A 25793-nucleotide genomic window follows, 5' to 3' on the forward strand; every position below is an offset into this window, starting at 1 on the left:
CTAATTCGAATCTGTTTTTGTCTCTAGGCAACCAGCTACCCTAGCTACCCCAGCAGCTGGACTACATGTTACATTGTATCTTATTCAGAACACTTGGTGCTGTCAGGTAGTTCTGCTAGCTTTTAACTCTCTTAAAGATACTGTACACCCATATCTTCATAACATGGTATATTGTCTCAAATCCGGCTGTCTAAAAATTGGCAATGTTGGAAAGCCGTTCAAAAGCAGCCATGATTGAATTTCAGTTATTATTAGTTGAGCAAAGTAGCTGGCTGGCTTTGAGTCTGTTGTATTCGTGGTCTGAATGATCCTTGACCCATTCTGACAGTATATTGCTTGACCCAAAACTGGCAAGATTTGAAATCCAGCACAGACTTTGTCCTGAAGTGGGTGGTTTGAGGACATTTTACCCGTACTTACCCTGCTAAAATAAAAGCATTTTGAGTTACTGTTGTGTCTTTCAGTTGTGTTCATAAACTAGTTCTGTCTGGATAGGTGAAAGTGAGGACTGCAGATGCTGGAGATTAGAGTCGAGAGTGTGGAGCTGGAAAAGCACAGCAGGTCAGGCAGCATCCAAGGAGCAGGAAAATCGATGCTTCGGGCAAAAGCCCTTCATCAGGAAGGGCTGATGAAGAGCTTTTGCCCAAAACACTCCCGTTTGGATAGTATGGTTTATTGATTCTCTGATTGTCTTTCTCTCTCTCTCCCTTGAATAGGAAGTGTATGTGCTGCCAGAGACAGTACTTTATATGGCTGGCACTGATACCTTCAGTGCACAGAGTTCTAGCAGGCGGAAGAAAGGTGAAATACAGTTCTTTGAATATAAAGGTTTTTAAAATTATTTTTTGTATTTAAAATAAAATTTTAAGTTAAGCAGTATAAATAACATGCTTGTTTTAATTGAATTATCAATTAATTTGTATTAAGATCTGTGACTTGATCAATTGCCCTCATTTATTTTAATGGAAACTTTAATTGGGGTTCTAGTTTACATTCCATGTGACATTTCTGTCACCGTTTTCCATCTAACTCTTTAACATTTCCTTCTCTTCCCTTCTCCCTCATATTTAACAAGCTTCCCCTCGAACACACTTGCTCTATTTGCCTTAGCTATTCCTTATGTTGATGAGTTTTTCAGGTTTTCACCATCCCCTGGGGTTTGATCTTAAAGACTAATGGCAATTCTTTTTTCAATGCAATGTTAGACGTTGAGTATCTCACTCCCAATAATACCCATTTACTCAATCCAATGCTGCAGAGCTGTGTTTCCTCACAATTTTATTCATGGGATGATAGTACTAGACAAAAATAAAGAATCCCATGTTGTAAGAAGTCTCATTAATGCACTCTCTAAAGTTACGCCTAATAAAAGCCAAGAAATTAAACCTTGAAAATAATTGCTTAAAATCTGTCTTCACGCTTCCAAACCAAGTTGGAGCAGCACAGTGGCTCAGTGATTAGCACTGCTGCCTCACAATGCCGGGGACCTGGCTCCAAGTCCAGCCTTGTGTGGCTGTCTGTGTGGAGTTTGCACATTTCTCTCTGAGTGCTCTGGTTTCCTCCCAAAGGATTGGTCATGGGGAATACAGGGTTAGAGGGATAGGGACTAGGTCTGGGTGGGATGCTTTTCGGAGGATCGGTGTGGACTCAATGGTCCGAATGGCCTGCTTCCACAGCGTTGGGATTCTGTGATTCTAGATGTGTGTCTGTTTATGATTTATGGCAGTTTCTAGCTATTGGATCCTTTTACGGTTCATTTATAATTCTCCCTGCTTTCTTATATAGGTATAATGTCAAATAGTTTAGTTGTTACTTTCACTGCCATTTGCTACTGTCTGTTTTGTTTTGTGTGATCATGAATATATATATATTATACTGATACTTTTCTTACCTTCTTTTTGACTTTGAATGTCTCAGAGAGAAGGGATGGGTTGTCAAAGAGAAGCAAAGCAGCAGAAATGGCAGCAAAATTGGAAAAGCTATTGCCTTTGGAGTGCAAAACGTTGGGGGTCAGTTCCCCTGGAATTGTCTGTAAGTGCCATCTCTTGTGAGTATCTTATAGCCTGGCATTTGTGTGATTGAACAAGGTGAGTTGGACGAGAATGAAACTTTGAACAGAATCAACATCAAAATCCTTATTTGGGGGAAAAAAATAAAATTTAATCTGAATCATTCTCCTTCGTGTGAGGGATTTGCTGTAATGTCAGTCACACTCTTTGTTCCTGCACTTGTATGTTTTGTCCGCATTGAGAGTATTTCCCTCCATCTGGGAGCCACACTGTAGTAAAGATGAACAGGCATGTGGGTGTGAAACAGATTAAACATAGGTCCAGCGAGGAGATACTTCAGTTCAATTGAAGAAACTGGGACTGCCTTTAGAAGGTTGAGAGGAGACCTGTTGGGGATATTCTTGAGCATGGAAGAGAAATCGAAAACCAGAGACAAAAAAATTAAAGTGAATAGTAAAGAACAAAAGGAGATGAGAGGAAACACAGTCAGAAATAAGTGGAAAATCTCAGCAGGTCTGGCAGGATCTAAGAAGAGAAATCAGAGTTAACATTTCAGGTCGAGTCACCCTTCCTCAGAACTGATGGTAGATCGGAAAAAGTTGTTTTTTATGGAGAAGTTTGGTACGGGGGATGGGGGTACCTAGTAAACGATAAGTGGAGATAGGGCCCAAAAAAAGAGAAAGGAGTGGATAATGATCAGCCTACACGAATGAGGACAATGGGTAGCTAATAATAGGTGGTGTATAATAGCAGACCATGTGATAACAAATCCTGGTGTGTGGGGCTGGGGTAAGGAGATGGGAGAAGGTGCCTCATTCCCTAAAATTGTTGAACCTGATATTGAGTCCAGAAGGTTGGAGAGTTCCAAAAATGAGGTGGTGTTCTTCTAGTTTATGCTGAGCTTCGCTGGAGCACTGCAGCAAGCCTGAGACAGAGATGTTGCCCAGGGAACAAGGTGGTGTGTTGAAGTGGCAGGCCCAAGTGTTTGGGCCCTTGGATACTGAGGAGGGAGGAATTAAATGGGCAAGTGTTACACCTGCAGTCGTAGGGGAAGGTATCGGGCTGTGGGTAGGCATTAATTGTGAAGGTCGAGTGGACCACGGTGTCCCGCAGGAACAGTCCTTGGTTGTAGAAGGCTGACAAGAACTGGGAGGGTGTGATGGTGGAAACTGGAAGCAAGATTGATAAATCTTTTCAATTCAAGGATCCCATAGATGCTCATTCCAATCACTACAGTGTGGCTTTCAAAATGGGATTGGGTAATTATCTGTAGGGTGGAAAGTTGGCAGGTAAATGGAGAAAGGGTGAGGGAGTGGGACTGACTGAGTTGCTTTGCAGAGTGCTGTTATGGACAAGCTGGGCTGAATGGCCTCCTCCTGAGCTGCACCCATTCATATGTGTCAAGAAAGTGAATGCCATCTTGCGGTTCAGTTGTTGGGAGTGGCAAATGAACTGAATCTGACCCTGTCCTGCCAACATGCTTGTGCATTTTTTAAGCAGAAATTTCAAGTTTGCCCTTCAGTGATGAGTTCCTAAGCTAATTGTTGTTACAACATGGTTTGCTGAACTGTCCACCAAACTTCACACCTTTCAATGGGAAACGATGGTGCATGTTTTATCAAACATATATTAGTTTGTTGTGTAAACTGTGTTGAAATTTTATGATCTGCAATAAAACCTCCTGCACTTTGGAGTTTTGAAAGCCTTGAGCTTGTCTAATCTGCTTGTTTGCGAAAATGACTTGGACCCATAGCAATGCTGAATGTAAAATCCAGGACTTATCCTTGGTCTAATCATACTTGTTGCATAATTTGAATGTTTGACTAGACAATATTTACAACTTTGTATTCTGGTGGAAGGTACAGATTGTCCACTGCATTGTCTCAAGGAGACAAAGAGTTTCAATAAATTGCAACTTGTGGTCATTATCCATTCTGATGCTCAGTAAACCGGCTGCATAATTGCAGTGGAAGTGTGGAACTGCATTCGGTATGGCAGCAATAGCATGTCATAATTGGTAATCTGACATTTGAGCACAAGCACATGGTTTTAATACACATCTCACCCGATTCTGATCTGTAAAAGGTTAAGTTTTCAGTTGTGCTGTCCAGTCTTTCATGGAGTAATTTCTCAACAGTTAAGTAACTTTTCAGCCCAATGCTGACAAACCATCTGTGGATATTTCCCTCAAACTGGACTCCAACACGATAATCTCTCTAACTCGGAAAGTCTGGTCCATTCCCTTGTGTTCTCTAACTTGAGGTGGGAAACGTGACGTTCTGTTTATTTTATGCTATTCAGTTTCACAGCCCAACTTAAACACAATCGCCTTCTATATGTGTGTTTGGGACAAGCTGTCAAAGTGCTGAACCATATTTCTGACATTTATAAAAGGGATATGCTATTAGACAAAGTAATTGAACATTTTATGAAATTTCAGCCAAGTAAAGGCAATTTGTGGAATTTGAAGTATTTTGAGGTGTAAAATGGGTTATGTCAGTAATATTCTTGAAAATTCAATACTTAGGATTAAATGTCCGTAATAATATCTTATAAATACATTGTCCATTGTATTGCCTGTGCTCAGTTGATGCACACATGTTTTTTGTGTGAAAAGTTGGCAACAGAGATTTCAGAAACCTAGTGGTTAGACCTTACATTTTATATCATTGTTTATACACAGGGTTTCCATTCTAAATGTTTACACAAGCAGTTTCAATGCTAAACATTGACATAAAAGCATGACCAAAGGTTGATCTTTTCGCTAAAGAAAATACTTTATTGCCTCAGTTTTTGTGACTTTGAATTTATCGCCTGGTTAATAATTTGTTTTTTCAGACACTCCTATGGGATGTGGCACACAGAGACCTCTTGAGGTGGAAGATGGAATTGCAGGGTTTGTTCTGCTCCTGCCCAAAATTGATGGAGTGACAGTCAAACGCTTTCACTTGTCGAACAAAGATTTGAACAATAACGTGTTTGATCAAAAAAAACTCCAAGAGGCAGGCAAGTTTTCTCTCTGACCACCCTTGTCCACCGTTGGGATAAAGCTAAAATCCTGTACGAAACATTCAGAGCTTATTCAATTTTTTGCACACAAAGGGAATTGAGGTTTTGTGGGATCTGGTGAGAGGGTGAAGTTGAGATGGAAGAATGCCAATGATTGTATTGAATAGCCGAATAGGCTCGAATGGCTGTATGACCAATGCCTGCTCCTTTTTAATTATCATGGGTTAAATTGAGGTTTAGAGATATTTTATGCTTCAGGGATGGTTTCTATATTTGAAGTGCTGTTAACAAACAACATGGATTTTGTTACAAGTCAATAATTGAACAGTTGACAAGGAAATACAACTTTTTAAAATTAAAAAGTACTTGAGAATTTAGTTTTGGACGTCCTGACTAGCTAATAAACTTTGTCTTAAGAATTATTTTCAGTCAACCTGTCCTGACATGTTGTGACACACCTCTGGGGCAGGTGGGACTTGAAGCCAGATCTTCTGGCACAGAGGTAGAGACACTGTCACCTGAGGTTTTGACTGCTGCTAAGATCTGCTGAGTTTGCCCAGCTTTCTCTGTGCTTATTTTGGATTCCTACACCACAAGAGTCCCTGACAGCACTGTCTAATTTGACAATAATTAAATGTGCTGAATCCATTGGATTCTGTTTCTTGATGAGGGACTTTGATTGTTGCTTGGTAACTGGAAATTGACTTTAGTTTGTAAGCCAGCAGCTCCAGCTTTAGTGAGTACACCTGTACTGTCTTTTATCATGCTGGGTTAGCTGAAGGTTGGGCTCATTACTTCATTGAAGAATTTGCAATTGCAATGCACTTGTAAATATAAGAACATTAAATGATGTAGGTGTAGGTCACACAGCCTGAGCTTGTTCTGCTGTTCAGTAAGATCTGGCTGAGCTTTGCACTCACCAGATCCCCACAATTCCTCAATCCCCTTTTAGCGCACAAAAATGATCACTCCGTTTTGAATATACTCAATGGCTGAGCAGCCAAAGTCTCTGAGAGAAACAGATAGTTTACAATCCACAGAGTGAGAAAGTTTCTTCTTATCACAGGGGTGATCCCCGTATCCTTTTGACTATGACGTACAACTCCAGGATGTGAAAATTTTAGGCTTTGTTTTTGGTAAAAGGAGTCACGGGAACCCGTGGGAATAAACAATTAGGATGTGGAATGCACTGCCAGAGAGTGTGGTGGAAGCGGCTAAAATTGAGGTCTTCAAAGAGGAATTGGGTTATTACCCGAATGGGGGGGACTTGCAAAGTTATGTGCAAGAGGTGGAGAAGTGAGACTAGGTGAGTTATTCTTACAGAGAAGGGCTGAATGGCCTCACTATGCTTCAACCATTCAGCTATTCATCTTTGTCAATGTTTGCCAAAGCATTTATTGATTTTTAATCTTCAATTTATGTTGTGAACTTTTCAAAAAGTGTGTAATTTTTTTGCAGTTAATAAAGCATATTACATCTCGTTCTATGCTACTACAAGATTTTAGATTCTCATAATTAAACTTGTAATTTAGTGTTTGAACTGTTGTTACATTTTGCTCACTGTATACATGAGCTTAGTGTGCATGCTTTATTCCCACAGTGGGTGGTTGGAAGGGAAAGAGACTAATATTGGAATATTTAGGCTGCTTTGGATCCACTGTGACTGCAGCAAGTCATCCATCATTGAAATGAGGCTTCTATTTCCTGCCAGCATAGCTCGTGAAGCTCTTCACAAGGAACTTTCACAGCAAGAGTATTTCCAAATAAAGATGTTACAGTTTAAACACAGAAGGCATGTTGTTGCTAAAAGCAAAAAGTCCTGGGATGGAAGTTGGCTTTAGCAATGGACGTAAAGACTTAAAAGATTTGTTGACTGTACGTCCGATAGCTAGCAGGCGGTTGTAAATTTTGACTACATCAATTTTGAGTACAATCCATGCAGCACAGTAAAATGGAGGAAAAGATAGTAAATGAATTTAGAATTGCGAAATATTATCTGTTAAGTATACACCTCCAAAGGAAGAAGCAAGAGCTGGTTTGTCTTCTATATAGGTTTGTTTATTTACAGTACTGTGTACTGAGTAAGTGCAGACTGCTTTTCCCTCCACGCACCAGCACCCTCCCAGTTGGAATTGGATTCTTGTATTTTTAGTCAGCTGGTTTAAATGTTTTTTGATATGTTTCTGTGGGTGTCATATCTTGAAGTGTGACACTACCAATGTGCTACAAGACCCCAGGTAAACTGCTGTTTCTATGTGCAACCTATGTTTTTAAGTTGGTATCAGCTGCTCATATGTGCTTAATAGACACAGCATTTGCAGCATGAGCATTATCTTTTATTTAAATAAAGTCCAAGGTTGACCTGGACATGCTGCTTGTTGCTGTACTTACCCTGAGTATTGTAACAAATACTCCTTTCAAATTTTCACTTGTTGAACTCTGTATTACTTCTCGAACAAAGCTCCAAGCCATTTCTCTATGAAGTGGTGTCCAGGGATTGGATCAATGGAGATGAGTCACAGGCCATCAGAAAGCATGATGGTAGAGGCCAGTATGGTTTAGTGTCCTGCTTCAGGATATGATGCCACAGAGGCATATCAAAACACATTCAAACCAGTTGATTAAAAAGAAAAGAATCCAACTCCAGCTGGGAGGATATTGGTGTTTGGAGGGAAAAGCGGTCTGCAACTATGATGTAATTAAAAGCACACCCCTTTTGTGGGTTTCCAAGGCAGGCTCATGTACTGGCGTTTGAGAGTAGGTGCTGCTTTAGGCTGACTCCCACCTGACCTCTATGTGTGTTGCGTTTTAAGCAAAGGGTGCAGTTAGGAGCACAGCTGTTGCTGACTTTTTGACCCTACTCTGGGTATTGGAGCTCATTATATAGCCTGCTTTTTGCCATTGCTGCTGTGATCGGTCAACTCAGCTCGGATCACTGAATGAACAACTACTTTGGTTCACATCGGTATAGAGAAATTCGGATGCATCATTTTATAGCAAGCTTGTTTAATAACTGACCATCTTTCACATCCTTTTGCAACGAGTAGTTACTCATAACCCTAAAGGGTCAATTACAACAAATCAACTATGATATCCCTGTTGCAAAAATTGTTCCTATGTCTGATTTCCATTCATAATACATTTAAATGGATCTAATTGTATTTGCAACTCAGAGAGTGATAGTCAGTAGTATTGCAGAGACTCTGTATAATAAGTGCTGGTGATTGAATGTCTAGCCCATTTACAGGATTTTGTCAGACTTAATGTGAAAACTCCAATTTGTTAGCAAGCTCTTTTGATTTGCCTTCCAGACATTGCACAGACTGGCTCATGACCTTATGGGGCCTGTATTTTGTTTCCTGCCTAGATGGCAAGTTGAAGGCATCTTGCTTTTTGCTCTTTTGGCTGCTGTTAAATGTATTAAGTGGAATATTTGGACAGTCTTAAATTAATCTCCAGGGTCTGCTTTATCAAGTTCCATCCACTCCACAACTGAGTTGGCAGTCTAGACTTGTAATGTAATCAAGTATTTTGACAAACAAGGTAAAAGTGCTTCACCAGTCCTCTTGGGTTATTGATTACAGAATCCTTGCAGTGTAGAAAGAGGCCATTTGGCCCATTTACTCTGTGCTGACTCTCCAAATGAGCAAATCAATTAATACCAAACCCTACAAGCTGGCATGTTCTTCATTTCCAGATGACTGTCTAATTCCCTTTTAAGTGCTTCAGTCTCCACCACACACTCAGACAGTGCCAGATCTTAACCACTTGCAATGGGAAACCACTTCATATCATTTTTGCTTCTTTTGGAATTACATTAAATCTGTGCCTTCTCATTCCCTGATTCTTTTAGTACTGTGAACGGCTTCTACTTCCTAACCCTGTCCTGACCCTTCATGTTTTGAATATCTTCTTGGCTGTCTGTTCTCTCAGGAATATAATCCTTACCTCTCCAATCTATCTTCATTGGAAACGTTAGTGTTGATCGTTTTGCACCCTTTTCCATGCTTTCTTGTCCTTCCTAAAGCCTAGACTGGACACACTAACTAGCTGAGGCCCAACCAATGTTTTATACAACTTCAACGTAACCTCTTTGTTCTTGTACCTTTTGCTTTCATTAATTGTTTTCTCAACCTGTACTGTCATGTTCAAAGACCGACATACATGCATCCAGATTAGGCTTGTGGCTTTAATAGCTAGGTATCAGTGAACTGCTTTTGGGAAGGAGAGTAAACAAAACATATCATTGTTAGGTCTTTGGGAAACATGTTGTTGCTTTATATCAGTAAATTACTTTTTATTTTTGTTTGCATGTTGCTGGCGTGGGGAACGTTGCAATTTGTATCCATTTTCCATAACTGGAGTTCTGAGAAAGGATCACTGGACCAAAACGTTAACTCTGATTTCTCTCCACAGATGCTGCCAGACCTGCTGAGCTTTCTCCTGCAATTTCTGTTTTTGTTTCTGATTTTCAGCATCTGTAGTTCTTTTGGTTTTTATATTTTTTGAAATATTAAGATGAGAGCAATGGGAGCTGGGATGAAAGAAGAGTTGAGGTCCAGAGGGGATCAGCCGTGATTTATTTCAAAGTTAGGAAGGTGTGATGTTAAGGTCATAATGTGCTCTTGATTTTGCCACTCTTGTTCTTTTATGTGGTAATATCGGAAGGATTTGGAGGCATCCTGCTTTTCAGTGGAGGAGTTGTTTTATAGGCAGAAATGAATGCCATTTAGAGTCATAGAGATGTACAGCACGTAAACAGAACCTTCGATCCAAATTGTTCATGCCGACCAGATATCCTAAGCTAATCTAGTCCCATTTGCCAGCACTTGGCCCATATCCCTCTAAACCCTTCCTATTCATGTACCCATCCAGATGCCTTTTAAATGCTGTAATTGTACCAGCATCCACCACTTTTTCTGGCAGCTTATTCCATACAATGAAGTTGCATAGCTTCTTAATGTTTTACTGCTTCCCCTTTATTTTTAAATGTGATTTGGTATCTGATCTGTTACCACTGGATGGTGCTGCATTAACGCTTCGTGTTGTATTGTTCTGTGCCTAAACTGAGAATTATTGCATAGGATTTATAGTGAAAATTGTACCAGCATCCACCACTTTCTCTGGCAGCTTATTCCATACAATGAAGTTGCATAGTTTCTTAATGTTTTACTGCTTTCCCTTTCTTTTTAAATGCGATTTGGTATCTGATCTGTTACCACTGGATGGTGCTGCATTAACGCTTCGTGTTGTATTGTTCTGTGCCTAAACTGAGAATTATTGCATAGGATTTATAGTGAAACTGAGAAAGATTCAATCAACATTAAAGTTTGTTTCAGTGTACTGGTCCATTACAATGCTTTCCACGAGCAAAGTTTAGGGACTAGAATGAGTTTAGTGATATTGCTCTGTGATTTTGTTGGGATTTTGGTTTGTAGAAACCTTTGTGTCAAATTGACTCCCATGAAAGTTGTTGACAGCTTCTTGGCTGTCATAGAAGGGAAAATAAATATTGCATTTGTATAGGGCTTCATCGCATCTTTTAAAACCTTTTTCACAAATGATGAATAGCTTTGAAGTGTAGTCATGGTTACGTAACGCATTCACAGCCAGTTGGAATCTTATCTGTAAAGGATAAAAAGTGGAGTCTGTATTGCTGTATCTAGTGTAATGAAATGAAAAGAAAGTGTATGCTAATAGTGTCTTCAAACTGCATGTAAATGAGCCAAAACTAGCATCTTTTAATTTGATACAAAAACATAATGAGTTCCCTGGTGGAAATAATTCCAGATTTGCTTTTACTGTTGGATATGCCTATAAGAAAATCTCATCCCATACCCAGGGCACATTGAGGATGTGTAGGGACAGCTTTATTACTCTTTCTTTCCTCTCTCAGGTCTTCAGGATAACCCTGACTTGCGTGTTGTCTTCCTGTTTGGATACAACACCTTTAAACCCGCAGCTGCAGACTTCATTCAGCGTCTCACAAAGCCATTCAATGTGAACAACACTATTGTTATTGGGGGACACATTGACCAAGTGGTTTCGCCTAGTTCTGAAAGGTAGGTGCCCATACGAATGAGTCTTTATCCGGACATGTACCTTGTTAACACCTGGGGAGAAATGCTTCTGTGCTTTCTTCCCACATTTAATTCATTCCACGACTCTGAATGATTTATCTGTCCATCAAGCTGGCTCCCTGCAGAATAATTAAGCTGTCCTCTACCACGTTGCCATGTAACTGTATGCTCCTGGATTGCAGTAAAAAATTGCAAATCAGTTCCCCCTAAAGCCCAGAGGTAAATGCACCACTTGACGTGTTAGTGAGCCCTGGAGACAAAGGAAATCTTGGATCTATTCCATGTTGTGTGCTGAACTAGTTGTTCTTGGGGAGGAAGGTTACTCATTGTCTTCGGCAGAGACGGAGGTAAAATCATCAAGGATTCCGGTGTTATTTCACGAGCTATTGTTAGAAGTACATTTCTGCACAGAGGGAAAACTGAGAAAGTAGTTAACAAGGCACACAAAATCCTTGACTTCATAATTAGAGGTGTGGAGTATAAAAGCAAAGAAGTTATAGTGAATCTTTATAAACCATTCATGTGTTCTCAACTAAAGTATTGCATCCAATTTGGGCCCCACACCTAAAGGAGTATATGGATGTTTTAGAAAGAATGCAGAAATGATTGGCGAGAATCATTCCAGGCATTATGGCCTTCACTTACATGAATTTGTTGGAGAAGCTGGAGTTTGATTAGATTGGATTAGATTCCCTACAATGTGGAAACAGGCCCTTCGACCCAACCAGTCCACACTGACCCTACGAAGAGTAACCCACCCTATGACTAATACACCTAGCACTATGGGCAATTTAGCATGGCCAATTCACCTGACCTGCACACCTTTGGACTGTGGGAGGAAACCGGAGCACCCAGAGGAAACTCATGCAGACACAGGGAGAATGTGCAAACGAGTTGTTCTAATTAAAGAAGAGAAGGTCAAAATTAAATTTAAAGAGACATGTTCAAAGTTCTTCCAAAGTTGGCAAAGAGAGAAACTTCCTATTGATGGTAGGGTCATGACTCAGAGGTTAAAGATTTTGAGCATTCGGCAAAAGGATCAAAGTTGGCATGAGAGTAAAGCTGTTTACCTATCAATTGGTTACAAACTGAAGCACACTGTCAGAAGCATTGGAGTCTGATTCTTTCACAACTTTAAAAAAAATTGGGAAAACGTCTGAAGTGAAGAAACCTGCAGAGAATGGAATTGCCTAAATTGCTGTTGTGGAGAGCTGGCGTGCCCTCGATGTCCCAAATGGTCCCCTGTTCTATAACCATTTTATATGTGATGATTGGATGAGGTAGTTTAGCAGAAATATAAGAAATTTCAAGTCCTTAGCATCTGCAGCAAGTGAAATACATTGTTTCAAAAATATGATTAAAATAGGTTAGATGTCATACAAGGAGAAGTACTGATTAAGAACTTCCTTAAATCACTATCCTGGTCATTCAATTGAAACAATCTTTGCAAGTGACCAAATTTTGGGAATTTGATCGACTATCTATGTTCCCTTTCAGCTCTCAATGATTTGATGTAGCAATCTTACAACATTGACAGTCTCATGAAGTTAAAGATGAGTTAATGCATAATACCAAATATATTGGAAAACCACTTTATTTATTGACAGAAAAAGTAAAATGTAATGCTGATTCTGGAAATCCAAAACCAAGATAAAAGCCTTTAGATATACAGGGCAGGTCAGTCAGCATCATTCTGGAGAGAAGCACAGTTAATATTTCACATTGATAAACGTTCAGAATTTTTATATACATTTTTCTTTAATCACATAATTCAAATCTCCTGTGATGCTTTGACAATAGTTGTAGTAGGACAGGGGCTATTGCACATGCACAAAAGTGCAAGCCATTCTGCGCCAGCAACATCTCATCAGGTTAAGATAGTCATACAGTCATTCAGCACAGAAACAGATCGTTGTTTGACATGGACTATAATTCCCAGCTAAACTAGTCCCCCCCTGCCTGTTTCTGGCCCATAACCCTCCAAATCTTTCTTATTCATGTACTTCTCCAAGTGTCTGTCAAATGTTGCAATTGTGCTCACATCTACCACTTCCTCAGGATGTTCATTCCATACATTACCCTGTGTGTAAAAGGTGTGCCCCTCATATCTTATAAAATCTCCCTCGTCTCATCTTGAAAATGTGCCCCGTCATATTGAAATCCCCCATCCTAGGGAAAAGATACATGCCATTAACCCTATCTATAACCCTCATGATTTTAAAGACTTCTTTACGGTCACCTCTCAACTTCCTACTCTCCAGTGAAATAAGTTCCAGCCTCTCCAGCCTTTCTTTATAACTCAAACTTTTCATATCTGGCAGCATCCTGATAAATCTCTTCTGAGCCCTCTCCACCTTAATAATGTCCTTCCTATATTAGTGACTTTTATTTGCAGCAGGAGCAGCTGAGAGAACCACATAGTGTCTATAAAAACAGACAAAGAGTGATGCTACTGCTGTCACATCCAAAGCTTGATGTATGCAGAGTGATGGCATTGTTCCTGGTATTTCTTTACTGTCTAAGCTGAGTGAAAAATGTTCCATGTGTATACAGGAGCAGTCCTTGAATGTAGGTGCAATAGAGAGTTCAGTATTTGGAATGATTGCTTTGGCACAGTTTAAAGAATTGGGTTTAATTGTTTTGGTGTATTTATGTGACTGTTCCTGTCAGTCAGGATGAATGTGTCTACTTTGTGTTCTCTTGATTAAAGTGATAATCTGCCCTTGTCTGCTCACCAGTAAGTCATCATCATTAAAAAAAAAGACTTCACTGTGTTTTGACTCTCATCTTGGAGGAGGAAAGCCCTAATGGCATTTGTTTCAGTACAAAGTGTTTTCCCATCCAGCCTTTATCATTTCAAAAGGTATGTTCCTCATTTCATGTGGGTGGTGCCATCATCATTTTTAATATCAAATGCCAATTAGAGAGTAAAATGAGTCAGCACTGTGAAAACCAGGAACTCCCAGTTGATGAAACAAATTGTACAGTACACAACTAGGTAAGCAGCTAGTCAAAGATATGAAGGATCAAAGAGAGGTAAAACATGGAGGATAAATTACTGTCTTACTAATAAGCAGCGAAGTCTATTTCTCTTCCTAATTAGAAATCCACTAACTAAATCGCCTAAGAAGTTCCACATTTCAGAGCAATATGTTCGAGTGATTTTGTTCACAGGTTGTTAATCATTGGAGAGTCATGCTTTGGGTTTATTTTAGTTTCTAGCCCACCTGGGCTCAGCTGTAAATGTTTTTCTTTTCATCCAATTTACAAATTCGACAGAATTAACACCCACTGAGAGAAGGAAAGCACTTAATTATAATTCAATCCTCTTACCTGTCCATTCCTGAGGTGACTAAATTAAACAAGTAACTTAAACCATAAAATGGTTCTTAAAGCTGTCTTCTGCCACCTGATTTGTTCTTGTGAATTTTATGTTGATTTGAGGTGAGAGATGTTCAGAGGAATGAGTTGTTAAATTTTAGGAAAAGCAGGTCGTAATTAATTACTGTCAAATTGGGTATAATTTAGATTCAGATAGTTCTCCCTCTTTTCCCGAAACAATGTGTCTTCGTCCTAACCCTAAAAGAGTCACAGTTGTTTCACTAGTGGGCGTTATCCATTCAGGATGGTTTTGCACTTTAAATTGAGGGGTGATAGACATAGGACAGATATCAGAGGTAGTTTCTTTACTCAGAGAGTAGTAGGAGCGTGGAACACTCTGCCTGCAACAGTAGTAGACTTGCCAACTTTAAATTTAAAATGGTCATTGAATAAACATGTGGATGAAAATGGAATCGTGTAGGTTAGATTTGCTTCAGATTGGTTCCACAGGTTGGCGCAACATCGTGGGCCGAAAGACCTGTACTGCTCTAATATTCTGTGACAACCTTGTTTTAAGATGGACTTTTGCAGTTAGCAGATAAGACACTTTCATCCCTTAATTCAGGTGTGATTCTAATTCTGATCTCAGAGGTGAAAGGCTCCCAATCTAAGCCATAGCAGTCCTTTGCTCCCATATTATTTCTGTAAACGTGCCATTTCCCATAAGCTTCATTTTGGAAATAGTATGTATAAGCACTTAGACATTACAGAGCTATTTTACATTCTTGTGCTTTAAGGGGCAAATATTCATCCTATTCTGTTCAATTGAAAATTATTCCTGTTGCCTAGAAACTGACTGACTGACAGCAATCTTTCACAATCAATGTTTTACTTTCATTCCCCCCACCCCATCCCCCCCAAAATAAACCTTTCTAGTATCGACGTACAGTACATGTACGGTTTTGTTGGCCTATCATTAAGTGGAAGATCGATCCAGGCAGCATCAATCCTCCTGGATGAGGATGTAGAGACACCCAAGAGTGCTGAAGCAGCGATGCAACGTCTCAAAGCGGCCAACATACCCGAGGTCAACACAGTAGGCTTCATGTTTGCCTGCATCGGACGGGGTCAGAACTATTACTCCAACAAGGAAAACGTGGAAGCAGATGCCTTCAGGAAGCAGTTTCCTGGCATTCCATTATTCGGTTTCTTTGGAAATGGAGAGATTGGCTGTGATCGCATTGTGACTGAAAACTTCTCCCTGAGGGAGTGTGGCAACTCTTTAGATGGCGATGAGTTGCTTCATGGATACACTACAGTGATCGCGCTTGTCCATTTGGGACCTGTGAAATAAAAAAACAAAAAAAACTCTTCAAGAGGCTCGAAAATTGGGCCCATGGTATACAAAGATGCATGCCTATTGTAGGATTGTCTCCATTGTTTTGAAGCAACATTGTTCTAATGGACTAAGCAAATTTGCAGAGTGGGTTCATATAATTTGGGCTCTGATGGCACTGTCTATGTTAAAGTTGCACCTGCTGTAGACGTGTGACAACCTTTCTGAACAGGAGGGGGCTGATTAAAAGTAAATGGGCTCATGTTTGAGCTAAGTGATCGACCCAAACAATTCTCTTGTGTCTCAATAGAACAGGAGGTGAAACTGGGCTTTTGGGTGTCATCAATTTAATTGATTCATAGCTTTTTGACATGATTTTGATTTTGCTTTTTATTTCACACTGGAATGCAGAACTAATCATGAATAAACAAGCAATTTTTCTAGTGATCTTTCCCTTGTAATTTTTAAAAATTTGTAATCTTTTGTGACTTAAACCAAAGGGTTCAGCAGGATTTTAACTGCTGTGACTAGGAAAATCTTGAACTTTCTGGATTGTTCCAATAAATCTCTTGGTTGAGTTTCTATTGTGATCATTGTTAATGCTTGGGTAAAGAGTAACAGTGGTGAAAACTGGAATGCAGGAAGCATGCACATACCCAACGATGAGATTCGTAAAGAAAAGAGAGACTTGCATCTGCAGAGCACCTTTTCACAATATTTGGCCATCCAAAAATGTTTTAGGGCTAATGAGGTACATTTGCAGTATGGTCGATGCTGTAATGTTGGAAACGTGTTAGCCAATTTCTGAACAGCAAGCTCCCAATAGAAGACAATTTGCTCCAGTTACATTGGCTGAGGGTGAAACATTGGCTGTAGCACAAGGAAAACTACTCTTTGAATGCTATCATGGGATCTTTTGCAACTACCTGAGTAGTTGTCTCAGTTGAACATCCTTTAAGTGACAGTATATGACTTGTACTTGAGTGCCACCCTCCATTTTATGCACCGCTCTCTGGAGTGAAGCTTGAGCCCATGTCTTTCTGACTCAGAGGTGGGAGTTCTAACCACTGAACTGTACTGATACTATCTCAACTTACTTTCTGGAAACCGCCCAGTGGTACATTTGAAGGTTTTGCCCTTCCCTGAAATGGGCGTAGAAGAGAACGTTTTTGGGTTCTCTTTGAGCTGTCATTAGTGAGATATATAAATGAAGTGATTAATGTAGGCAGCATCAAACAAAACATTACATAGCAAGTGCAGTCCCTCTCTCCACATTCGAATCCAGGTTTAACAATGAGGATGGACTGTGTGGAAAGAGTGGGAATCAGGTGGAAGTGGGATGCAGTGGAACCTTTAACAGATAAGTTGTATAACCTGGAGCCGAGGGATTTATCATTTTAAAGGTCTTCAATGATCTGATTTTTTTTAAAAATGAAAATGTACAAACCACCTTCCCCATTCCACCTCTGCTCTCCAAGCTGAAGATTTTAAAATGAACTAATTCTATCAGCCTTTTTATGATTGTGTAGCAGGAGACTCTCGGTGGGGGGGACAGACCAAAAGTGCATCAGCGATGTCCTGGAAATCCCTGAGAAGTTTGAACATCCCCACAGACTCCCGTGGGTCCCTGTCTTCTGACTGACCAAAAGTGTTATTCTTTACTCTTTCATGGAATTTGGGCGTCACCGGCAAGCGCAATGTTTGTTACTCATCCCTAGTTATCCTTGAACTGAGTGGTTTACCTAAACGTTTAAGAAGGCAGTTAAGAATTGTCTGCGTGGGTTTCCTCCCACAGTCCAAAGATGTGCATGATAGGTGAATTGGCCATGTTAAATTGCCCGTAGTGTAAGGTGCATTAGTCAGAGGGAAATGGGTCTGGATGGGTTACTGTTCAGAGGATCGGTGTGGACTGGTTGGGCCGCAGGGCCTGTTTCCACACTGTAGGAAATCTGAAAAAAGAATGAGCCGTGTTGCTGTGATTATGAAGTTTCACAGACTAGATAAGGGTGGCAGATTTCCTTCTGAAGGGCATTAGTGAATCAGATGTTTTTTTTTACAATAATCTAATAATTTCGTGATCACCATTACAGATCAGCTTTTAAATTCGGGTTTAATAATTGACTCTAAATTCCACCAGCTGCCATAGTGGGATTTGTCTGCACAGTATTAGCTTGGGCCTTTGGATTAATAGTCTTAGAGTCATACAGCATGGAAAAATACCTTTTGGTCCAACTTGTCCATGCTGACTAACTAGTCCCATCTGCCTGTTTTTGGCCCATGTCCCTTTAAACTTTTCCTATTCACGTACCTGTCCAAATGTTTCTTAAATGTTGTGACTGTACATGCACGTACCACTTCCTCAAGCAGTTCATTCGACATTTGAACCACCTTCTATGTGGAAAAAGTTGCCCCTCAGGTCCCTTTTAAATTTTTCTTCTCTCGAGTGACATTACAGTACACTACCTTCTCAAATTTAAGGTCGCAGGGAGAGCACACAGAGACCTCTAAGTTCACTATATGTCCAACCTTTCAAATGCTAACTGTCCTATAAGTAACATAGTCTGCCAAACTCTTACACGATTTGTCAGTCAACTCAGTATCCACTGAAAATGAAGTGGAAACAAATCACTTTCAATCCTGTAGAATTGTTCAATTCGAAGTAAATATACGTGCTTGTGTTACAAACATCTATGATTGCCTAAAAATCTCCAGGAATTGAAGATCAATCCCATGTACATTCCAGACTGAGTTAAACTGAGACCCATCGCCTGCTTGGAAGGATGTAAAAAAAAATCCCGTGGCACTGTTTTAACAAAGTGGGAAATTATCCCCAGTTCCTGGCCTATATTTGGACCTCAGTCAGCATTACTTAAAGCAGGTTATTAACACGTTGTTCTTTGTGGGGTTTGCTGAATGAATATTACCCGGCTGTGTCTAATCTGGCAACAGAGACTACACTTAAAAAACATGCACTTCATTAGCCGTAAAGCACGTTGAGATGTACAGTAGTGTAAAGTGCTATTTAAATGTATGATTATGTATATTGTATCTTTAATTAACCTGGGAGAAATATTGTAGAACCTTGAAAGCACAGAGGAATGATTCAGCCTCTTGAGCTTGTGCTGGCTTTTTGGAAGGAGTAGTTCTTAGTTTCTACATCCCTGCTTTTGGCGTTTCTGTCCAACTCCCTCCAAAACTTATTAATGGCGGTGGCTTCAACCACCACTTCAGAAAGAGATTGTGACAGATCAGAGCGAAATGTATGTCCCTCTCTCTTCGCAACAATCTTCTCGAGCCATGTCCATGCACAGACATCCTTTGAAGTTAGAAGCACAGGAAGTTACTAACCATTTCTTGTGAGAATCCCATTGATCAGATGGTGGGCTTTGAATTGCCATGGTGAGAGTTATCCTTGCCCCTGCACAGTCTGCCTCCTCCACTGGGATTTCAGCATAAACCCCTTATTCATTAGTGAACAGACGCACAGCATGCTGCACATTGCAGAGGAATGCCCCCCTATACAGATTAAGTAGCAAACTAATCACATTAAACTCAGCAAATGAGAAGGTATGGCTTATCTTCAGGCATTTGTATACTCATTAAAGAAATAAATCTCTCAACCCTTTGCACATAATTTGTATTTACGGCTGCTGGATATTGAGAAAGACATCGCAATTGTGTTGTTTTTCATTTTATTGGGATGCTTTTTTCATTTTATTTACAGAGATGGCAGGGGAAATCCTCTGACGAGGTCAAACCTTTGAAGTTAGATGGTTACATGACAAAGCCTCCAGGAATTAGTCGAACTAGAGGTGGTAACCAATGTTAGTCCCGTTGTTGCTAACAATTTCTAATCTTAGACTGCAGTCCTTGTGTGAGTGAGGATACTGCGTGATGGGATAACTGCAGCTTTTGTAGCAGGTGTGACCTGTTTGTTGTTAGATCAGAGATCATTATCTGAATTGGAAGCACTTTTGTTACTATAATTAAAATGGCTAATTACACTCATTAACTTTCTTTTTATAATACATTTATTTTAAACAGTTCCTGTATGTAAATAGATCACATTATTAGTGTCTTTTTCTCTGTTTAGAACTGTATGCTGATAGCAACACTGTTTTTGGCTGTAACTCCTAAGTTCGTCATCCTCAAACACGCTTCAAAATTTAATAATGATTTCACCTTTCACCACGTCAGATCAAGCTCCTAACAATTTGGACTGAAAGCTATTCTGGCATCTCGTCTTGGTGATTATTGCTCATAAGATTGCAAAGTTAGGCTTTTTGAAAAAATTCATTTGTGGGATGTGAGCATCGCTGGCCAACTTTGGTTGCCTGTCCTTCTTGCCCTTAAAGAGACTTTGTAGCACTTGGTACAACTAAATGTCTGGCTCAGCCTTTTCAGAGGGCAATTGAGAGTCAGCCACATTGTGTGGGTCTGGAGTCACATGTAGGCCAGACCTGGCAAGCTTCCTTCCCTGAAGGGTATTAGTGAACCAGATCACTTTTTTCTGACAATTATTTCATGGTCACCCAGATATTTTTTACTGAATTCAAATTCCACCTGGGTCCCCACAACACTAGCTGAGTTTCTGAATGAATAGTCTAGTGATAATACCACTAGGTCAACCATATTGGTTGAATTCCATTATCTTTCTGATAGTCCAACAATTTGCAAATGGGAAAAGGAACAGTTAGCACCTTAGAGGTCGGCGTCAATCGTTACAAGATTCATGACCTCATTGCAAGGGACCAAGGATTTGTAATGGGATGTAAGAGTGTGTTTTTATTCAGTACATTTACCATAGTCTTGGATTTGTGAATGTTGAAAGGGTCTATTATTGGATTCCCACAGTACATATAAATATAGGGATTAGGAGTAGGCCGTTCAGCCCTTCGAGCCTGCTGTATCATTCAATAAGGCCATGTCAATGATTCAGCAAACTTGTTTGTTGAGTTCTGAGTCCTATAGACCAGCACATGTTCAGTCTCTGTCACTAATCTGTGCTGATTTAGTTGAATTGGAGCATTGCTGCTTTGCAGCAGGTAACTGATTTTAAATACAAATGCAAAAGTAGGCTTTGCATATAATCTTTGGGGAAAGCTGGATTGTCAGATCACAGTATCCAGGGTTAGTGTGGCCCCAGTTTTAGATAATATTTTCTGTTGTTTTTTTTTTGAAATAATTTGCATCATCGATGGTCAAATAAAGAAATTGTTTAATTTGAAAGGATGCAGAAAAAATTTACAAGGATGTTGCCCGAGTTAGAGGGTTTGAGCTACAGGGAGAGGTGAATAGGCTGGGGCTGTTTTCCATGGAGTGTTGGAGGTTTGGGGTGACCTGATAGAGGGTTTTAAAATCATGAAGGACATGGGGGGCTGAATAGCCAAGACCATAGGTAGGGGAGTCCAAACTTAGAGGCTGAAACTTTATTGCTGGAACAGCACAGCAGGTCAGGCAGCATCCAGGGAACAGGAGATTCGACGTTTCGGGCACAGGCCCTTCTTCAGGAATGAGCAGAGAGTGTTCAGCAGGAGAAGATAAAAGAAGATATTGTTCCAGCAATAAAGTTTCAACTTTGATCTCCAGCATCTGCAGACCTCACTTTCTCCTCAAACTTAGAGGCCACAGGTTTAAGGTGAGAAGGGAAAGGTTTAAAAGGGACCTAAGGGGCAACTTTTTCATGCAAAAGGTGGTGCGTGTATAGAATTAGCTGCCACAGGATCTGGTGGAGGCTGGTACAATTAAATGTTTAAAAGGCATCTTGACGGGTTCATGAATAGGAAGGATTTAGAGGGATTTAGGCCAGATGGTGGCAAATGGAACTAGATTTATTTAGCATACCTGGTCAGCATAGATGAGTTGGGCCAAAGGTTCTGTTCCCATACTGTACATCTCTATGACTATAAAATAAGTCAGAAATTTGAGAAGCTGTGAAGTAGAGTTTGCTAGACACGAGGAAACTGTCTTCAGTATAGATTGCAACAAAGGTACTGTAGTGCTGTATTTGATGGGAAAGGTAATTACAATGTGACAAGTTTCCGTAGGAATTTATTATGACAAAACCTGATACAGAAGTATGATTTTTTAAAAATGGTGGAGTGGAGAGTTAAGGTTTTCAGAGAGGAAACCTGCAAGTGCATAAGATTGACTTCTATTTAAAATGGATAATGGAGCCTACATGTACTGTAGTTTAGAAGAATGAAAGTTTATCTAATTGAAACATAGAAAATTCTGAAGGGACTGACAGGGCAGACAGTGAATGATTGTTGCCTCTGGGAATCTAGAACACAGGGGCACAGTCTCAGGATAAGGACTGAATTGGACATTGAGAATATTTACATTATCTGTCCCAGAGGGCTGGGGAGGCTCTATCATTTGAGTATGTGCAAAGTCAGGACAGATAGAGTTGTGATGTCTTCACAAATGAAGAGATTTGGGAAATGGGCAAGAAAGTGGAGTTGAGGCAGAAAGTCAACCATGACCATATTGAATGGCAGGGCTGGCTTGATGGGCCGAATGGCTTCGTTCTACTTTGATTTCTGATGTTCTTATGCTGCGTAGAAGTTTATATTTGATAAGATGCAAAACATGACTTTTTATCTTTGGAAAATAATTAGAATTGAATGGAGTTAAAAATACACATAGTGCACAAATGTAAACAAGACTAAAGATATCTACTATGTATCTAATGTACCAGTGGCTTGCCTGATGATTCATTTGGCAAAATGGAAAACTGAGCAAAGCCATGAGAAAGATCCCAGGTTCAAAGGAGCAGAATGAAACTATCGTTGGAAATATACCAGCTGAGGTCTTGATCAAAATCCCAGGAACTTCTGACTGGGCAATAGTATACAAACACCTTAACCCCACAGTTCGAGAAGCCTGCTCAATATAATGAGGGATGGGCAATAAATGCCCACCTTGGCAGTGCTGCCCACATCACAAAATCCCAATAGTGTTACAGCACAGAAGGAGACCATTCAGCCCTTTCAAACGAGCATCATCACTTATTGCCAATCTCTTGCTTTCCCCCCATACCCTTGCACATTATTTCTATCTGAAGAAGCATCCAATGCAGCCATGAAAACTTCGATTGAACCTGCCTCCACCCCGATTCTCGGCTTTGCATTCCTTACCCTAACCACTCACTATATGAACCATGAATGAATGAGTTAAGAAATGATTGGTTATTAATAAATTGGAAAACGCATGTGACCTACTGGTGGTGGTTAATGGATGGAAAAATACCATGAGTGATTTGGTGATGGGAAAATAAATTTAGTTGATTGTTAGAGCACTTGCAGATATAAAGAAAGAGATTTGAAGAGGGGTAATGCAGTTGGCCTTTGTCGATTTTTATAGGAATGCCTGGAGATTGGTACTGCCTCTTGAGGCACCATCTCTTTGAGAAGTTTCTTTTATTTGTTCTAGGGATATGGGCATCACCATCTGAACCAGCACTTCTTGCCCATCCCTAATTGCACCACAGAAGGTGGTGGTGAGTGACAACTGTGATCCTTGAAATGTAGCAACATGCACAGTTCTGTTAGGGTGGGATTTCCAGGGTTTTGACTCTGCGATAGGGAAGGGACAAAAAGTGTGGTGCATCTGAGGAGCATATAAAGATATGCGATGTATAGATAGGGTTAATGGTCAGACTTTTTCCCAGCGTTGAAATGTCTAATACCAAGGGACATAGTGAGAGGGGGAAAGTTCAAAGGAGATGTGAAGGGCAAGTTTTTTACACAGAATAGCAGCAAAAACAACATGTGACCAGAAACCCTAGCCACTCTCCCCTACATCAAAGACATCTCGGAAATGACTGCCAGACTACTCAGACTACTTGGCATCATGGTAGCCCATAAACCCACCAACACACTAAAGCAGCAGCTAATGAACTTGAAAGACCCTATACAGACAACAAGCAAAACTAATGTCATTTACAAAGTACCGTGCAAGAACTGTAACAAACACTACATTGGACAAACAGGCAGAAAACTAGCCACCAGAATACATGAACATCAACTAGACACAAAATGACGTGATCCTCTCTCACTAGTATCCTTACATACAGATACGGAATTCTAGATTAGAGTGGTGCTGGAAAAGCACAGCAGTTCAGGCAGCATCCAAGGAGCAGGAAAATCGACGTTTCGGGCAAAAGCCCTTTATCAGGAATAGTAAGGAAGGACACCACTTTGACTGGAACAACACATTCATCCTCGGACAAGCCAAATAGAGACACACATGAGAATTCCTAGAAGCATAGCATTCCAACTGGAACTCTATCAACAAACACATTGACTTGGGCCCAATTTACCATCCCGAAGAAAAAGAATGGGAAATGACATCACCAACCCAAAGAAACCCAAACATATAAATAGATAGCAGGAATCATCAGCAGTACTTCATCCGGGGACTCACTGAAGATGTTACCTAGGTTGGTGATGAAACCTCTGAAAATGAACCTTCCAGTTCAGTGAGCAAACCCACATCCAGAATAGTAACAGTCTGGGAGCGCACTGCCAGGTGTGATGGTGGAGACAGCTTTAATAGTGATGTTTAAAGGACTTTTAGATAAGCATTTGAATATGAAAGGAATGGAAGAATATGGACTAAGGGCAGGTAGAAGAGATTAGTTTAATTTTGCATCATGTTTGGTGCAGCATTATGGGCCGAAGGGCCTGTTGCTGTGCTGTACTGTTCAATATTTTGTGTAATTGTTTGGTTTTTATTTTCATGATTCTCTAAATAGGGGCTCAGTTCTACAGCCAATGGATAATATTAAAGCTACCACTACCTTTCAGACATATGACACTGTGTACAAACTGCATCTATTGACAAGATGTCCATCATTTCCACGCCGCCTCACATAGAAGTCTTAGCAAACCAACCCACAATATCCAAGCAACTTGATCAGAATCAGCCTTGTATTTTTACTTTATTATTTGAAGTAGGCCAGGAGGTTTGGTAAAAAAAAATGGAGTTGTCCCATTGGTAAATATATTCCAGATCAGAAAGCCAAGATCAGTTGGCGACATTAACTTGAGATGTAAACAAATTAATGAGATCTTTGAGCTAAATGTTGTATATGGCCAGAGGTTTCAAAGGAGCTTCAAAACTTGGACATCATCTTTGACACCATATGCTTCTATCTAACAGTTCCTTTAATCACAGTAAGTAGAAGCAGGCAAGTTATGCTAAGTATTTATAGATTGATGGCTTGGTCCCAACTTGAATAGAGTATTGCCTCTCAATGCTCTACTGCTACTGCTCCTCGGGTGCTGCCTGAACTGCTGTACTCTTCCAGCACCACTAATCCAGAAAATTGCCTCTCAAGTCTGGGCAACACACTTTGGGAAGAATGGTAAAGAAACAGAGGATGCAGAGGAGATGTCAGAAATCAGGGGGTTGAGTTCAAACAGAATATTAAACTGTGGTTGTTCTTCTGCAAGTAGGGAAGGTAAGCAGAACATTTAAAGGGAGTTGCTTAAAATCAGTGCTAAGAAGAAGAAACTGTTTATGCTGATGGAAGGGCCATTAAGCAAAAGGCACACGTGTAATATAATTGACATAGAATCAGTAAGGAAATGTGAGATTGTTTTCTTATGGAGTGAGTTATGGTTTGGACACAGAACCTTGGAGGAAACAGGTCTGATAGTAATTTCTAAAAGGGAATTGAACAAGAGTCATAGAGTCATGCAGCACAGAAGCAGACCCTTAGGTGCAACTTGCCCATGCTGTCCAGGTTTCCCAAACTAAGCTAGTCCAATTCACCAGAATTTGGTCCATGTCCCTCTAAATCTTTCCTATCCATGCACCTGTCCAAATGTCTTTGAAATGTTGTAATTGTAGCCACCTCGAACACTTCCTCTGGCTTGAACAGAGAAAAAACTATTGCAGGGCCATAGGAAAAATCTGAGGCTATGGAGCTAATTGGTTTTCTTTTCCTGCACAAATGTAATGGATTGAATAGCCTCCTTCTTCCCTGTAAACACCCCCTTTTGGACAAGATGTTGCCCCTCAAGCATCCGC

At 40.2% G+C, this 25793-nt stretch overlaps 1 protein-coding gene across 1 annotated transcript; it reads left to right on the top strand.

Annotated features, from left to right (window-relative positions):
- The first annotated feature begins 716 nt into the window (after nt 1–716).
- fbxo22 (F-box protein 22) lies at nt 717–16337 on the top strand. The gene is made up of 5 exons (XM_043680372.1): nt 717–801; nt 1918–2031; nt 4848–5015; nt 10915–11080; nt 15356–16337. The coding sequence occupies exons 1-5, from the start codon at nt 750–752 to the stop codon at nt 15771–15773; spliced, it is 918 nt and encodes a 305-aa protein (XP_043536307.1). The 5' UTR covers nt 717–749; the 3' UTR covers nt 15774–16337.
- Nucleotides 16338–25793: the final 9456 nt, after the last annotated feature.

The sequence above is a fragment of the Chiloscyllium plagiosum genome, chromosome 40, assembly GCF_004010195.1.
Source record: "Chiloscyllium plagiosum isolate BGI_BamShark_2017 chromosome 40, ASM401019v2, whole genome shotgun sequence".
Taxonomy (NCBI): Eukaryota; Metazoa; Chordata; class Chondrichthyes; order Orectolobiformes; family Hemiscylliidae; genus Chiloscyllium; species Chiloscyllium plagiosum.

Excerpts from the sequence above, each read along its gene's own strand:
- fbxo22 (XM_043680372.1), top strand. The coding sequence starts at position 750 with ATGGCTGGCACTGATACCTTCAGTGCACAGAGTTCTAGCAGGCGGAAG. Across the intron at positions 2,032-4,847 it reads CAGTTCCCCTGGAATTGTCT|ACACTCCTATGGGATGTGGC; the intron begins GTAAGTGCCATC and ends TTGTTTTTTCAG. Across the intron at positions 5,016-10,914 it reads AAAAAAACTCCAAGAGGCAG|GTCTTCAGGATAACCCTGAC; the intron begins GCAAGTTTTCTC and ends TTCCTCTCTCAG.